General features: G+C 46.9%; 4 protein-coding genes across 4 annotated transcripts; 1 reads left to right on the forward strand and 3 right to left on the reverse strand.

The window, feature by feature from the left end:
* Positions 1-1,247: 1,247 nt before the first annotated feature.
* Positions 1,248-2,959, reverse strand: PEX2_019160 (putative C2H2 transcription factor (Con7); the record flags this gene model as incomplete). Its single annotated transcript, XM_016739191.1, has 3 exons — positions 1,248-1,597; positions 1,890-2,070; positions 2,306-2,959. The coding sequence occupies 3 exons, from the start codon at positions 2,957-2,959 to the stop codon at positions 1,248-1,250; spliced, it is 1,185 nt and encodes a 394-aa protein (XP_016602883.1).
* A 6,631-nt stretch (positions 2,960-9,590) lies between these two features.
* Positions 9,591-10,801, forward strand: PEX2_019170 (SGNH/GDSL hydrolase family protein; the record flags this gene model as incomplete). The annotated part of the gene is made up of 4 exons (XM_016739192.1): positions 9,591-9,703; positions 9,756-9,888; positions 9,960-10,099; positions 10,156-10,801. 4 exons carry the CDS (start codon positions 9,591-9,593, stop codon positions 10,799-10,801), a joined length of 1,032 nt encoding a protein of 343 aa, XP_016602884.1.
* A 438-nt stretch (positions 10,802-11,239) lies between these two features.
* Positions 11,240-13,854, reverse strand: PEX2_019180 (DEAD-box ATP-dependent RNA helicase DBP2; the record flags this gene model as incomplete). The annotated part of the gene is made up of 6 exons (XM_016739193.1): positions 11,240-11,466; positions 11,527-11,655; positions 12,191-12,298; positions 12,357-13,325; positions 13,393-13,592; positions 13,799-13,854. The coding sequence occupies 6 exons, from the start codon at positions 13,852-13,854 to the stop codon at positions 11,240-11,242; spliced, it is 1,689 nt and encodes a 562-aa protein (XP_016602885.1).
* A 769-nt stretch (positions 13,855-14,623) lies between these two features.
* PEX2_019190 (uncharacterized protein) lies at positions 14,624-16,708 on the reverse strand (the record flags this gene model as incomplete). Its single annotated transcript, XM_016739194.1, has 9 exons — positions 14,624-14,751; positions 14,811-15,026; positions 15,091-15,199; positions 15,252-15,317; positions 15,379-15,529; positions 15,595-16,139; positions 16,189-16,271; positions 16,331-16,512; positions 16,656-16,708. 9 exons carry the CDS (start codon positions 16,706-16,708, stop codon positions 14,624-14,626), a joined length of 1,533 nt encoding a protein of 510 aa, XP_016602886.1.
* Positions 16,709-16,927: the final 219 nt, after the last annotated feature.

Below are 16,927 nucleotides of genomic sequence, written 5' to 3' on the forward strand. Positions count from 1 at the left end.
GCAGTAGTTGCCAGTGCGTACGCGCATCAATCGGCTTTCAATGCATGGTATTGTGCTCGGTCCACGGCATGTGCCGGTACTACTTAGTGCTGATTTCGGTTAGGTGTGGCTTAGCTTGGGATGATTCTGTGGTTGTTTGTTGCCACAGCTGATTTATTCCTATGTTGTATAATACGAAAGCATGGCTCACTCTCTCTCTAGCTCGGCTATATATGCCTTTTTTGATTGCATGCTTAGGTCAGACTGCCACATAACAGGGAGGATACGTATTTCAATACTTTCTCGTATCTTTTTCGTTTCTCTTGAGCCATGATTACACTAGCCTGAATTTGGTAGATTCCACTTCCTATTTTCTTGCCTACATATCACTGAAAATGCGGCATCCTTTCCATGCACAATTTTTGGGTAAATAGTACACCACATTAGCCAACATTGAAGCCAATTGCAGATGATGCACTAAAAAGGGAAAGGGACAAGAAAGATGAATAATACACATAATCAGATTGGAGCATAAGTCCGTGGAGCATAATGTACGTTATCAAAAGAAAACGGAGAAAAGAGAGGAGAAAAGAGAGCACACTTGCATGTAGCAAAGTTCAACACAGATAAGAGGAAACGAGAAACAAGTAAAGAGCAAACAAAGAACCCCCAGGGAAACGATTTTGGGAGAATGCTGTCGATAATGAACAGATGCAAATAATCCACCCAATCCATCCTTGAAGCCACGACCCCAGAAAACGGGCAAACAAAGATAAGACACACACCACTTCTGCATCAAATTTCAAGTAGGAAACAGAACAGAGAGAGGGTGCAGAAGGGCAGCACACCCTCTCAGCTCGATGCACTCTAACACAAAAAGGATGACAGGTATAGAACAAAGCTGGAAAAGCCACTCTTAGACAGATTAAGAATAAAAGCCGCAGAGTATGGTATCATAGCACGAAAAACTTGGGAGTAGAAGGATGTGATGTGTTGAGGGGGGATGGGAATCAGAATCCAGGACGAGAACATTAGTCAAGGACAGGGGATATCGTGATAAGAAAGAAAAAATCAAATGCATTTCCGTCCGTGTAGGTCCATAGCGGAAGAGGTGATTATGTGGGAATGATTATTGCGGATAGTTGGCGGATTGAGTCTCTGGAAGCCGTAGCGAATTTATGGATCAGCGGACAGGTCGGGCGAGGATGACTTTGTCGAAAGAGAAGTCCAGAGGATCGATCCTGGTATGGAGAAAAAAGGTGGCAACATTACTCACGTTGCGGGTACACCGGTCCGCTCTGGTAAGGAGAGTGAGGATAGTTGGGAGGGTAGGCCATCTGTGCATTGTTCTGATAGACCATTCCGCCGCCAGGAGGACCACCGTACTGACTGGGGACCTGGCTATCCGCGGGCTGGTATCCGATCGGAGGGAGTTGAGGGCGGACTCCACCAGCGTAAGCAGGCGGCTGTCCATGGGATTGGTCAGAGGGGTTGGGAGGTTCGACCTGGTTGGCCTGGGCAGCCTGAGCGGCAGCACGCTCACGCTCCTCGATAGCCTTGCGCTGAGCCTCTTCCTCCTTCTTGCGGGCCTTCCATTCCTTACGGATTTCCTTGAATTCTAGAAGAGAAAAGTCAGTAGTGAACTTGGGTAAAAAAAAAATGTTCAGTAGCCAAAATAGGAAGTAACATGGGTTATGGTTGTTAGCGAGGGGACGGCGGAAAGGGATAAGAGGCAAGCTTAACCTCCACGCCGTCGGCCGCGCTACTGCGGGCCCCGCGACATCTAGTGTAACTCACTAGCGTCCAACGGCCGGCGCTAACCCGATCCAGCCATTTGCGACCAAAGATTCGAGATCTCAGTCGCATTGGCCCCCAAACATCTAAAAACAAAGAAAATGAGATAAACCTACCCTCAGGGGTGCGCTTCGCGCCGTGCGACTGCATAGTCACATGTGCATTCAAATGGTTTAGAGTACCATATGCTTTCTCACATCCGTTCCATCCACACTTATACATGCGTTCAATCTCCTCGTAACGACGACGGGGACGCTTATGCTGCTGTGCGCCAGGAATTGGGACAAATGAGTAGACCTGGATTGAAAAGAAAACCATGAATCAGCTTTGATCTACCCCAATGGATTTACAACCACTCAAATCATATCCCAAAAAGGAAGCAGTTGAGGGGCAGAGCACGCTGTTTTTGACAATCCCTGCGGCGGCGACCCACGAAACCGCATAATCAACCCCCCAGAGGCATCCAAGACAACAATGATTGAACATAGTAGAAAGCCTCAAGAGATACCCCCAGGAATCATCAAAAACATACCTTTGGACTGCGCGACCCTGCAGGTGCAGAAAGAGGAGAGGTGGAACCAACCGTTGTGGCCGGGGAAGCATAAGGCCCCGGCAATCCATGGTGCTGTTGTCCATAGCTGTGTGGCCAATCCGGACGGGCATACATGTGCTGAGGCGGTGGGGGGTGACCCTGGTACTGCGCCATCTCATGCCCCTGAGGCTGATAAGGAGAGTAGGGAGGAGGATAGGTGGGGCTGTTGGCCGGAAGCGAAGGATCTATAGGAACGGGCGCGTCAGACTTTGAGTGCGGACTGCGCGGGCCCGTAGGCAAGGTGTTGATGAACGGACTTGTTGCTTGAGCCATACCTGCCGCACCACCGGGTTGAGAGTTGGGGGCGTAGGACTGGGGAGGACGGTGAAGGTAGTCCTGGTAGGCAGGCGAGCGGGCGGTCGGCGGAGGGTTCAGACTGTAATCCGACTGAGGGGTGTTGGCCGACGGAATATTGGGTCGGACCTCAGGCTGCGGTGTGTACTGCGGCGTAGGACGGACCTCGGGTTGCGGGGTGTAGTGAGCAGCAGCAGCAGAATTTTGGTCTGCAGGTTTTTGTTCAGAGGATGCGTCGGTGACGGTGTTTGGGTGGTGCGAACCTGGCTGTGCGTACTCGGAAGTGGGCCGGTTGTCCATAAAAGAGAGGATTCGCGCGCAAGGATGCCGACGAATCTATTGAAGGAAGAGGTTCTGCGTTGGATCTGTGAAGACGCGTCAACACAACAATGAGTGGGAAAAAGTCGGGGGAATTGACGAGTCGGTCCGACACGTTCTAAGCAAGGGGATGAGGGACTAGGTTGCCACGTTGGGATCGTGGCTGACCTCTCCAGATCTCGGATCTTCTTCACGTACCTTTTTTCGTTCAATTCCTAGGGAATTGATATATGTGAAGTTGAGGCGCGAAACACTGATCGAACAGGTTTGCGCACAGATACTTTTCGAGATAAGAGATCTGGGGATAGGAAGAGTAGAAGCAGAGAATCGGAGCTTCAATTCACAACATTCAAGATATTGTAAATTGATTGAAAGCGCGTAGCTTCAAAAAGAAAAGAAAAAAAGGAAAAAAAAAGAATGGAGGTTGATACCAAGATGCTTAGATGCTTAATCTTAGTTCGGACGAGGATGCCTTGCAGGTGGCGGTAAGCACGAGGCACCGGGCGGAAAAATAGCGGGAGATAACTAAAGAAAGAGACTAAAAGAAAAAGTCAGGAGTCAACGCGACTTGGAGCGGCCTAAAAGGTAAGACGATTAGGAGAGAGGAAAAGCAGTCCTCGTGGGATCCGAGGATGTTGTGGATCCTCTAGGTGGACCACGTAATTTTGGTTGGCGATATCGTTGGTCACAAAATTACTTGCTTTTATGTTTTTATGTTTTATGTTTTATGTTTTTTTGGTTTTTATCTCATTTTTTTATTTCTTTTTGGCTTTTGGTGTTTCTTTTCTGTTTTTTAATGTTTCTTGGGTGATAGATTCAATATAACAGTCTTGGGATATATGTATCTCCTCTCCGTATTGGGGTGTAGACAGGCAATACGAAAGTCTATAAATACAAAGGCAATTCCGAGGAGAAACATTTGAATACAACATACAACATACAATATATCGCATATATCAAAAGAGGAATGAAATTGGAAATTAAATAAATGATTTACTTTCTCTGATCTCGGACCATTCCCTTTTTCCACACAATACTCCGACATTTAACTGGTTTGGCCCCCTTTCCCCTCAGTGTCTTCGTTACCGGCTAAGCTTTCCATGTCCGTGTGATAACCCTTTTTTTTTTTTTTTTTTTTAGTTTTCGGGTTTTGAAAAGAAAAAAAAAAAGCGGAACCATCCAAGGGAGAAGTGGCAACCTATGTCACTTAAATGCCTCTTATCATTAATAAGAAATTATTGTGGATGGAATATCATAAAAATGATAGATACAGGTGTTGTTGTTTTTTGCTAAGGACTACTGGTTAGGTTCCCAACTGGAGGCCTCCTTAGTCTACCCGCAACTCGGGTGCGTCGAGGGAGAACCTAGCGTGTATGGCCCGTGGGTACCAAGATGTCAAGAGCCAGGGGAGGGCTTGAGTTGGACCAAGAAGGTGGGCGCTAGGAATGGCGTGCCCGAGGAACCTCAACCAAGAGATGGAACCAATTCTGAAAGGGGTATAGAGGGGGAGTTGTAGGGAGGGAACTAAGGTAGAAAAGGGAGTAGCGCAGGTCGGGGGAAGAAGAAGCGATGGGACTCGGGAAGACCAGGGCTAGTGTGGACGACCAAAGGCAGGCACTCGGTCCTTATTGCACCAATAGGAGAAAAGCAGTGGAGTCCTGGTGGAGAATGGAGAAGCTCGGTGGACAAGCCTGACTTGTTGAAGTCTAGCGCCAAAGTCTGTTGCAAAGGTTCAAAGCCGAGGCGGTTGAAGCCGGTGATAGCTTCTTTTCCGAAAAGGAGGTTCAGTGTTGCACTTTGATTACAGGTATTCAGTACATACATATGCATACTTCATCAGAACCCAACTACTCTAATCCATGTACTCCATACACATACAAAAAGTACATAAGGAGGCTCAACTTTGAAGAACGATGACAGGGGATACTACTCATAGACAACTGCTATGTTCGAACAAGCATCAATCACAAGCTAGTCATGTTGACGTTCTTCAGTGAAACTAGTTGAGTCATAGCAAGGAGATCTAGTCGCGTAACCGTCACGATACCTACAGACGCGTGAGTGGAGACAGTGTAAGAACAACAACAACCCCCGGTGATCGGAGCCTATCTCATGATATCTAGACTCTTAAGGAAAATATCATGTCATCAAGATCAAATGTTTCAATTTTAAACGTAAGTTCTGATTCCGATTGCGATCTTCAATCCATGGTAACAAAGTACTATATACATACATATGTATACAACATATGTACGGAGTAGGTACGGAGTATGTACCACTCCCATTGATTTATGATGTTCCAATTGATAACCGTTTCTATATATCCATGTGATAATTATAGTACAAAAGCACATACCATGCCAATCTCCGTACCAAGGAAGGAAAGAGGAGAAAGGGGGCCATCAGTTTCCTAGCGGGACTTCCGTGGGACGAGCCCATCATCACCGCCAATTGGTCAAACGTATCAAATTACGAGCGGAGTACTCGGCGGCTCTCCGGTATGATCAGTGTATGTTCAGTGCTCAAGCCATAGTGGAGGACAGTTTCATCCTGACCGTAATTACCTGCCCTTTGTACGGTGTACCCCGTTATTCGTGATTCGCGTTAATATTCGCATTTCAGCCTCCCAATCAGTGAAAGTGGGGGATCAAAAAATCACGGAATACATATGTACTCCGTACCGGCAAACCCCCACCCTGGATAAATGCGAGTCTGATAGGAATTACGCGGGAAAAACCAGGGAGAAAATGCTCAAAGATGCAAGGCTCTCAGCTTGGAAAACCGACACTCTCTCTTCAATTGCTGATTGGCGTTTCTCAGGGGGGCCGGATCTCACCCCGCAGGCGCGGAACCTGTTCCTCCACTGCCGGTGAGGAAAAAGCAAGTCGTTTTTTTTATTCTTTATTTTGATTTTTGATTTTGATTTTGGTCATTATGTTTATTCTGAATTGGTTTTTTTTTGGTTATATTCTTCACAGGATCATTTGCATGACGCCCTGACGAGTCAATGTACTATTGTCTGCAAAAGTACACAAGTACCTTGTTATCAAGGATAAATGATAATCCATTGTCCGGGCAAATGGATACAAATCGACACCGACAATCTCTAAACGATATAACAGTGGGACCAGACGGCGGACTCCGGACAACACACAATGTCTAGTGTCTAGTGCGGGTTATCCGGCGTCGAGAGTAGAACGGGATGATCAATATCAAATTCATATGGCGCGTCAATCATTGGACGCCGCAGCCGCTCTGTATCCAGTCGCGTTGTACACATACAGAGTACGGAGTACAGAGGTCAACAATCAATAATACAGGTATTCGACTTCGGACGATCATCCCAAAAACTCCAGTTGTCCCCAATTTTTACGTCCAGGTTCCATTTATCGAAATAAGGCGCCTTTCGCGGCTGCGGCTTATTGTTTTTATTTGAAGAGTAGAGAGAGAGAGAGAGAGAGCAAAAGAAATACATCTCAGAATTAAATGTCTCAATTGACCCCAAAAGCAGGACCTGCAGACGTTCATCCGTGTCACTTGATGCACGTGGGCCCATTTCTGCATGTTAGTTCTTGTATATTGCATATTGAATATTATCAAGCACTTTGTAAGAATATCAAAAAAAAATATCATACCCACTTCGCATAATTACACTAAATAAGGCTAAACGAGCTAGCTAATAAACGGGTAAGAAAAGAGGAAAATGTTCCCACATGGGGTCTAGTCGAGCCTATGTACTCCGTATTCCGTACAATATAAGGGGATTCTCCGGTCATTTCCCTGGCATGGATATTTTCTTTCCCCAAAACACCAGAATCCGGCTTTGTTGTGTTTTGTATGTGTTTGTACGGAGTGCGCGGTGATCCAAGCCAAATAGTTACTCTTGAAATAGGTGCGCAGTATATCCAAACACAAGAAAGAAGAGAGCAGTCCCTCTGCCTGTTGATGAGTAGCCCAAAGTCAACGACCCACGAACATGCCGAGTTCCTATCAGAGAAATTGCTGTCTGTGCTCTCAGGGCAGATTGGAAAAGAAAAAAAAAAAACCACGCAATTTCCCTAAACTCCACACTTCGCTGGCCAGTGCTGTGATAAATTGGTACACTACGCCAGACACAGTAAGTGTCACCCGCTAATGCTTCGGCAGATCGCGTTAAGAGATACCTATGCGGATCAGCACACCCCGGATGATGATCATTGAGCGGTTATTCCACGGAATTGCTATCTATCTTGAGCCCTCTCGTTCACGTTCGATTTTTTTAATTTATTTTTTTACAGGGGTCGAGCCGAAATGTACAGCTGTGATGAAACCTCGGTTAAAAGATATATTGACGTTGGCATTGACCTTGATATTGAAATCTTGAATGGGCAGGAGACTGGCATGATTCCTCCAATAAACGAGACTGATTCCTGCAAGGATTCAGATCCCGAGACAGGGAGCTAAGGAAGTCTAGCAGAAATAATGGCACACTGTCAGCCAATTTACCTTTCAAGAAGAAAGTGACACATTGCTAGCGAAGATCTTGCCTTCGATCATACGGAGTACACTACGAAGACATGTGAAAATACTATATTATTTCCATTTTATATGCATAATTTAATCTAAATATTGTTTCCATTCCCAATAATACAACTCAAACTCATAGATATGCTCAATAGTCCACCAAATCAGACTCCCATCAGAACCCCTAATGACCAACCCAAATCTGCCGAGCAGACTTATATTTTCTATGCATGTTCTACGTCTGCTCTAGATAACATCAAAAAGAAGGAAAGAAGTTAAACAAAAGTATACTTTCACTAATTTTTATCTTTTTTATTTTCTTTTCCCTAGGTGGCGCACTATCGCCTGATACAGCGAACGTTGTATTACTAGTGCTAGTGCATCCTGGTGCCGGGTCAGCCCCCTGTTGTCCACGGACAGTCTGGACAATGCGGCTGGTTAATTTTCTAGGGTTCTGTTTGGATCTGGGCCGGAGGTACGGAGTATGAGTCGTACCCACCCTTGTCTCCGACGTGCATCGTCGGATGAAAACTCTTTGGGTTATTGGTATGGCGCGTTGAAGACGTGGGAGGCGCTTATGCACACTGTTGATGCATACTACGGGAATTGAGTACTCATCTTACTTTGTACACCTCTTTCAAGTTAGTCTGTTGCCCGCACTACTGCACGTCGCTCTCTTGGGCGTCTCCTGAATCGTGTACTGTACTTTCAGGTGTATTTGTTGTACCAAACGCTACTTCAAGATGCGGTTGACGTTGTATGCATGCACACGTGGGGTGTAGGTATACCTACAACATATGTTTACCAGATTGCGTACCCCATACAAATCCCGGAGTCGATGCATCGATATGTATGCAAGTCTCTTTTTGGTTTGTTTCTGTGTTTCTGGTGAGAGTCTCATTTTTGGGTATTGTGGTCATAGTCCCAGGTGAGGGAGTACTGTCCTACAAATAGATAGGAAACCGGTACTTGTGTCAACTAATCGCAAAACTATCCTGACATCCTTATGCACGTGGCTCTGTATTGTATGCATTACATCGTCGTAATTGTCTGGAAAGATCTCTAGTTAGCACAGCGATATCGTATAGTAAATCCAAATAGAATGCATTATGTTTCTAATGCTAGAGAAACAAGTGCAAGAATATATACAACTGTATACAAAACCAAACCCTAAAAAGCAATGACTGATCCCCACTGATCTCCATGTAGCTTTACATATTTGTGTTTCAGAGCCCGTCATGTCTTGAAACGCTAAAAGGAACCCACAACATAACCTCGCTGTGGGCCGTTTAAGCATAAAGCTTGAATGTCCAGTTATGCAGCGAAAATCTCGGCGGGTTTGAAATTGACCCCTACTAGTAGTATAATAGTATACGAGTAAGGCTTTCTAGTGTACGTCGATCCCAGATTCATCACACACTTGTGTCAAATGAGGTAAGGTCTATAAGGCTGAGGTATCCAGTGCCAGGGCTATCGCCCCACTCCATTAAGTACTTATATCTGCCTCTTCCATCATCTTCACTTGGTTTTCCTTTTCTTAGAGTTTGTTCGCCGCTAGTAGGCAATATAAAGCACCAAGTCCTCTGTGGATGGCATCTGTGGCAATTATGTTGACTTATGAGGCCACTCGTAGTTGCACCTCGCGAGAGCACAATCTTCCGAGGTGATGAGGCAAGGCAACTAAATGCGCTGGCCATGGTACAAATTTCCAGATATTGGAGAATAATTCATCTGAGAATCTGATATAAGAGAGCTACTCTGCGGATCGGGTAGATTGATATATATCTTCATGGGTTTTCTTGCTATACTTGTGTTGTTGAAGCTTAAACTGTGGTGATATATTTGGCGTCTTGAGTATCATCACAAGTTCCGAATTTCAATTCCCTCCCCTTCCCCCCTAATTGAACTATTATGAAAATTGCCGAGTAACGTAACTGACGGAAAAATACATTCCGTCAACTCTGCGGAATTACCCCGGATATCGACCATTTGCGGGGTTGGACAGGCTACATCGTCTACCCATAGATCTATATATTCTATACTAGAAGCATGTCATAGTATCTAGACAAGTCTATCTTCTTATGCTGGGTCCATTAATCCAATTGCCACAATGCTTTTTTTCACAACATGCGTCCTAGCCATCGCGTCTGGTACCACTTTCGCCAGGGCAGGCCCTTTATCAAGACCAACGACCAAATTCGATTGGTCGTCAACCAAGGCTCTGTATGTGCAGTGACGCTTCAAGCTTGTAGGCAGCACTAACCCTCACCCAAAGAATCGCCTTCGGTGATTCCTATACTTACGTCCAAGGAACCCTTGGGCACCAAAATTTCAGTTTCATTGGAGACCAATTCAACCTCGCATATGATGCCAAAACTCTGCTTTCCAACAAGATAGTCCAAAATCAAGTAAGTTTATCTCCTGACGCGATTAAACTCAACACAGCATCGTTAAGGTGTTTAAATTTTTCTACGATTAGACCGCAACGGCAGAAGGCGGTCCCAATTGGGTCGAATATCTTACAGACTGCGGCGTCCACAAAGGCCTCACCTTGCCACAAAACTGCAAAAAGCAACTCTGGGATTTTGCATTTGCAGGCGCCGACATATCAACCGAGTAGTAAGCACAATCCACAATCCACACCAATTCACAAACTGACTTTAACCAAACCAAAGCACACCCCTCCACCACAACTTTACAGTCTCCCTAGTGGACCAAATAAACCAATTCAAGCAATACGGCCACCCAGCCCTGCTACACAAGCTACCAGGCTTCAAGCAAGACAAAACCCTACTCGCGCTCTGGATCGGTATCAACGACATAAACGACAGCGCCAAATACGCCGTCGACTTCCCAACCTTCTACAAAAGCCTCATGGACATACTCTTCGCCTCCGTAGAGACCCTCTACAGCCTGGGCTACAGAAACTATCTCTTCATGAACCTGCCGCCGCTAGACCGTACGCCAGGGAACCAAGCAAAGAGTGACCCAAGTCCGAACGCCACACAGGTCGGGTGGTATAATGCCGCGTTGGCAGATCATGCGGCTACGTTTGGGGAACAGCATGAGGAGACGCGGGTTATGGTTTTTGATGCGCATGCGAGACTGGCAGATATGCTTGATGAGCCTCATAAGTATGGAATCGTGAATACGACGGACTTCTGTGCTGGGTATGATCAGCCGGGTATTGCGGTTGAGTATGAGAAGTATGGATGTCCGACGTCGTTGGAGCGGTATTTCTGGTTTAATTCGGGTCATATGACTAGCCATGTGCATGAGGTTTTGGCCGGAGAGGTAGAAAGGTGGTTACAGGAAGCGTGAAGGTTGGGGATAGGACATAGCTACATGTAGGCAGATTCTCAGAATTGTCTATATCAATACAATGGTGGTTTGGAATTAGGATACCGGGAAAAGACAGTTATTTGAAGAATAATCATTATTGCAGATTGAGATCAGAGGTGGGCGAAGTCTCCGAGGCATGAAACTTTTGAAACTAATCAACATGTATGGATTCATCGTGAGAATTCAAGCCCTAGAATCCCACGAAACTGATGAATCGAGATCCGAGACCCTTGAAAATCCCCTGTAGCATGGGACCGAAGAAAAAATAAGTAAAAACTATCTATGACATCAAAGATAACGCCGTCCTGCCCGAGTTACGCATGAAGTCAAGAAATGGGAAAGAGTCTACCGGGACAATACAAGACAAAGTGACTGACTGCACGGGGAGCAGCAGCAAGGCAACTACCAGTGGGGCATCTACCAGCGACGGTTGCCGCCGACGGGAGCAGCGTTGGAGGCAGTGAAACCACCACCGCCGCCGCCACGGCCACCACCCCAGCCACCACGGCCACCACCGCGTCCACGGCCACCCCAGCGACCACCACCGCCGCCGCCGCCGTAGCGAACCATCTCGGCAAGACGGGGGTCAACCTGCTGCTTAGCTTCAGTGAGGATAGTAATCAAATCACGAGCCTGCTTAGAGTCTAGAGAAAAGAAAAATTAGTATAACTCGCACATGTCCAAGACATAGATGGTAAACTTACTGTCAGTGGTGAAGAAGGTAATGGCGGTACCCTTGGCACCGGCACGAGCGGTACGACCAATACGGTGGACATAATCCTCCGAGTTGTTGGGGTAATCATAGTTGAGAACATGAGTGATATCGCGCACATCTTTTCAGAATTGAGTTAGCAAATAGAACAGTAGTGGGGGTATGAGGAGTATGGCCATGAAGGACCCTTTCTCCGTCGTGCAAGACTTGATGCATCACTGCTCTCTTGATGGGTATCATTGAAGAAAATCCCAAGGGAAGCGAATCCATGGGATGGCGGTAATATCGTGGTCCTAGAGAAACCTTGCAATGCAGCCTTCAACAGTTCAATAGTTCAAGAACAACGCTGTGTGAGAAAAACTTCGACTCTTCTACGAGTCTGTCACACAAGAGATGGAGAATAGAGAATAAAAGTCAAGCTAGAATGCCTGCTGCTGTGCTGCACTGTGAGTCCAAGGTCCTCTTGGCATGTGAACCATTTAGGATGACCAGATACGCCTGGACGCGGCGCAAACACCGACGTGCTTCGAGAGAGTTTTGAGCACCGTGCCATTGTTTAACACAACGTCAACACGGGTGAGTGTTTTCAAGGGCCCCTTAAGGGGGGACAAAAAGGGGGAAATGGAAGAGGGAGGGGGGATGCAATTTGTTCATACCAATACCACGCGAGGCCACATCGGTGGCCACCATGATGGGGCTCTTGCCCTGCTTGAACTCGTTCAAGACCCAGTCACGCTCGTTTTGCTGCTTGTCACCGTGGATGGCTATAAAAGAAATTAGTACTGTGCACATGGGCGAGTGGGGAGCCTATCGAAAACTTACAAAGCGCAGGCCAGCCGTCCTGACGGAGGAATCGGGTAATCTCATCTGCGACACGCTTGGTGCCAGTGAAAATGATACACTTGTTGGAGCGGTCCTCCATAATCTTCTCGAGGTGCTTGATCATCTTGTCGCGCTTCTCAAAGTCCGAGACGACCTCGACAATCTGTGTGATGCGGTGGTTGGCGGAGAGATCGGTGGAGCCGACGTTAACTTGAATGTAGTCGTTGAGGAAATCAGAAGCGAGCTGACGGACATCCTTGGGCCAGGTAGCGGACCACATGCAAGTCTGACGATCAGGGCGAATCTGGCCGATAATCTTGCGAATTTGGGGCTCGAAACCCATGTCAAGCATACGATCAGCCTCGTCAAGAACGAGGTAAGTGACACGACGAAGGTTGGTGCGGCCAGCCTCGAGCATATCAATCAGACGACCGGGAGTGGCAATGCAAACCTCAACACCACGAGACAGGTCACGAATCTGAGGACCCTTGGGGACACCACCGTAGACACAGGTGTTGCGGATGCGGGAGGACTTTCCGAACTTGGTAATCTCAGCCTGAATCTGAACAGCCAACTCACGAGTAGGAGCCAGAACAAGGACAATGGGACCATCACCAGGGGCGAGGAGAGGCTGGGCGTTGATGTGAACAATAGCGGGGAGACAGTAACTGAGGGTCTTTCCGGAACCAGTCTCGGCAATACCGACGACGTCGCGTCCGGACAGAGCCATGGGCCAGCCCTGGGACTGGATAGCAGTAGGAGCATCAAAGCCCTGAGCCTTGACCTCAGACAGAACGTACGCGGGGAAACCAGCCTCGTCAAAGGTCTCAACGGGACGGGGCACGTCGGTACCCTGAATGGCCATCTCCTTAGACTTGCGGAAGGCCTGAACGTCTTCCTCGGAGCGAGCAGTGACATCAGGGTGCTCCTTGTAGAACGACTTCTCGAACTTGGGCATGGTGTTGATATCTAAGTGGAACCAAAGTTAGTATTGCTTGAACATAAACGTTTGCCGTTTGCTGTTGAATGAACTTACCCCAGTCTTGAGTCTTCAGGCCAGCGCCGAGGTTGTTCATGCGGTCACCACCGGCAGCACCGCCGCCGTAACCACCACCACCGCCGCCGCCGTAGCCGCCGCCACCGCTGTAACCACCACCGCTACCACCTCCACGGCCACCACCGTAACCACCACCGCCGGAGCCACCGTTAGAGTAGCCGCCTTCACCTCCGCGGGAGCTAGAATATCCAAGTTAGCACAAATTCTTCTTGCGATGCGACATGTATCCTGTCCGCTTGGTATTGGTTGGGAAATCGAGAATAGACTCAGAATCCCGAGGCCCAACACCATCGCAAACAACTGCAGGGCCCAGGCTTTTGCCAGAAACCCGTACAGTTGACAAGACAGACAAAGAAGACAAAGAAACGTCTCAGAATGAACTTACCGGTAGGAGTCACCGCCACCGCCGCCACCGCGAGAGTAACCACCTCCGTACGACATGATTTTAAGTCTGCGAAAGGGTGATTTGGGAGAAAGAGAGGGTATTAGAATATGAGAAGAGGAGTGGGAAGAGAGAAGGATGAAAGAAGGACAAGTTCACAAGAAAAGGTAGGAAAAGGTCGGGAACTTGAAAGAAAAGGGAAGGAGAAAAAAAAATAAAAAACTTGCCAGGGGAGGCGCGAGTAAAAATTCAATTAGGCTTAGCGTGCTCTTTGTATTTTTCTATCATCACATGACCAGTGGCCTGGATCAGGTACTCTTCAAACCGCCTGCCTAAAAGGGACTAGTGGGTACTTGCCGCTTTCATCGTTCGTATCTATCTCATCTATGATTGGTCGCTGTTATCAACTTCAGGCAGAAAATTTAGGAATTTTTAGATTTGCGCCAGGCATCGATGGTCCATGGATAGAAGGGGGCAAATATTGGAAGATGGCGACAAGGCAGTCTTTTTTGTGAACACAGCCTGAGTGGCGATAAATCTACAATGACGGCAAAGTGATAGACTTCGAGAATTGTTGATTATGGAGGAGGCCAATACGTACATTTGGGGCGAATTCAACAAATTTAATGTTTTACCTTTTCACGTATACATGGGTGAATTATTTCAGATCATTCTGGAAGCAAACAACCAGCTTGATGACGCAGAAGTACGCTTTATACCAAGGTAAAATTATCTTCACAAGGAGGCTGCAGCGTTGGAATTTTAAGATCAAAGGAGGAACAATCCATTTTTATGATCAATGTAGGTAGCAGACTAGGGTCTTCAAACCTATTGTCCAGAACTGCCGAGGCCCATATCCCAGAAACGAATCTCCAATTCCGTAGCCCGAACAAAGATCTTGATCAGTTCTTCCATGCGACTGGGTGACACATGTTGCATGTGATCCTCCAACAATGCTATATGAAATGACATGAATCAGTGAGATGTTCCACTTGTTCTTCACAATATGACTTACCTGAACCCAGTCGTACAGCCTCCGTGTAATCATCGGCAACATAATTCTCGATCCATTTCCAGTAGGTATTCCCCTCGCGAAGAGTATCTTCTCCCGCGTGCAGCCGTTTTGCAATGGCGCCATATCCGATCAAACATGGTGCGAGAGCCATTTGGAGGGCTAGCCAGTCCTCTGATTGGCCTACATCCAAAATGTATCGGCTGTATGCGGTGCAAGCTATACATATCGAGATTAGTGAGCACATTATCAAGTTTATACATCATCGGCACGACCAGCTTACCGATAGTTTCGGGTGTATTTTCCATCTCCTGCTTGGAAAGGCCAAAGGAGGCACAGTAGTCGATGTGCAATGCCATTTCCCGCTGGATGTGGAGAACAATCTTGGCCGACTGAAGTGACTGTGTTAGATCGGTATTGAAAACAAGTATGGCGAGTACTTACAGCTGCTATTGAATCTATGCTCTTGGCCTTGTATGATGCAAGTGCATTGCTTCGGGCAAATTGTACCTATAAGTTTGAATTTTGATTAGTTGAATGTATTCTCCCTACCACATTGAAGAAAGCTCACCAGGTAGAGATAATCTTGCACAAGGTACTCCTTGAAGCGTTTAATAGGCAGTGTACCCTGGCCCATGCCTTCGACAAACTCATGGTGGGTGAACTCCTGCCATGCTTGCTGCACATCTTGGCGGTCCAAGATGTACTCAAAGAATCGGCCACTAAATAGCATATCGTTAGAACAAAGAAAATACACGTAAGAAAAACCTGGGGATGGGTTACATACGGCGCAAAGGGCATGGTGTAAGTAGAGTGGAAATGATTGATCGGTCCACTACCTTTACCTAGATCAATGCTTGTCTTGATTCCTACCTCAACAAATCGCACGGCGCTCCGGACCGCTCTGATCATGTCCTTGCCAGAAGCCAGGTTTGCAGCGATTGCCGAAGCAAGTGAGCAGCCCGTGCCGTGGGTATTCTTGGATACCAAGAACTCTGTCTCGAACAATGTGGTCGTCGTTCCGTCAAAGAGGATATCCACGACTAAGGTTGCTTCTTTCGGGTCTAGAGATGTTTTGTGGTCTTTCGTCAAAGGAAGGTGACCTCCCTTGAGGAGAACCGCCTTGGGGCCTAGTGAGCATATCTTCTTAGCAAGCTCAACCATTCCCTCTAGATCCTTCGGTTCAGGGGTCTCTGCACCAGCATCTTTCAATAAGAGAAGAGCCTCAGGGATGTTTGGTGTCAGAATTGTGGTCAAAGGAAGCAACTTTGTCCGTAGTTCCTTGACTGCTTTTTCAGGTAGCAACTGGGAGCCACTAGTGGAAACCATAACCTGTTGATGCTGGTTAGAGTAGTATTTTGAGAACAGAAATCGAGCATACCGGATCCAGAACAATTACAGGGACCTTGTGAGCTTGTAGTGTTTCTGCGATGACATCAATTGTCTCGGCAGATGAGAGCATGCCTAGGGGGCCATTAGTTCTATATAAACAAGATACCAATCATAAAATGCAAATGGATTACCCAGTTTTACCACATCTGCACCCACATCTTCCAGTCCAGCATTGATCTGCTTTCTCACAAATTCCGAGGGCACGACAAAGATGTCTTGCACACCTAATGTATTTTGTGCCGTCAACCCAGTGGTGGCAGTGAGAGCGTAGCATCCATGGGCCGCAAGGACCCTTTGATCAGCTTCAAGACCCCTGAAATATGTTAGAGCTTTCTTTTGTAATCTTAATATAGCGTAAATTGAGGGATAGAGGGTTAAGTATCGCTTTGGAGATAAGTTCGTGGGGCACGGCTTTTTTCCCCAGCCGGTGTTGCGGGGTGGAATGTTTGGACTTACGCTCCACCTGAGCTGTCTGATCCTGCAATGACCAGAACCCTTTTGACAGACATGATTGAAAGAGCCAATCAGCAAATGAGCAGGGATAACTACTCTGCATTAGCGATCAAGCTGAAGTGAAGAATAACGGAGTGGGGGTGGCCGGAGAATTGGGGGGTTTACGATAAGATAAGACGTATCTTGATATAAAAACGCTCGAAACACTTGAAGAAGACCCTAAAATACATATGCAATTCGATTTGATCATGACCATGCAACTTTCCAAGACTCCA

The sequence above is a fragment of the Penicillium expansum genome (assembly GCF_000769745.1).
Source record: "Penicillium expansum strain MD-8 chromosome Unknown contig49, whole genome shotgun sequence".
Taxonomy (NCBI): Eukaryota; Fungi; Ascomycota; class Eurotiomycetes; order Eurotiales; family Aspergillaceae; genus Penicillium; species Penicillium expansum.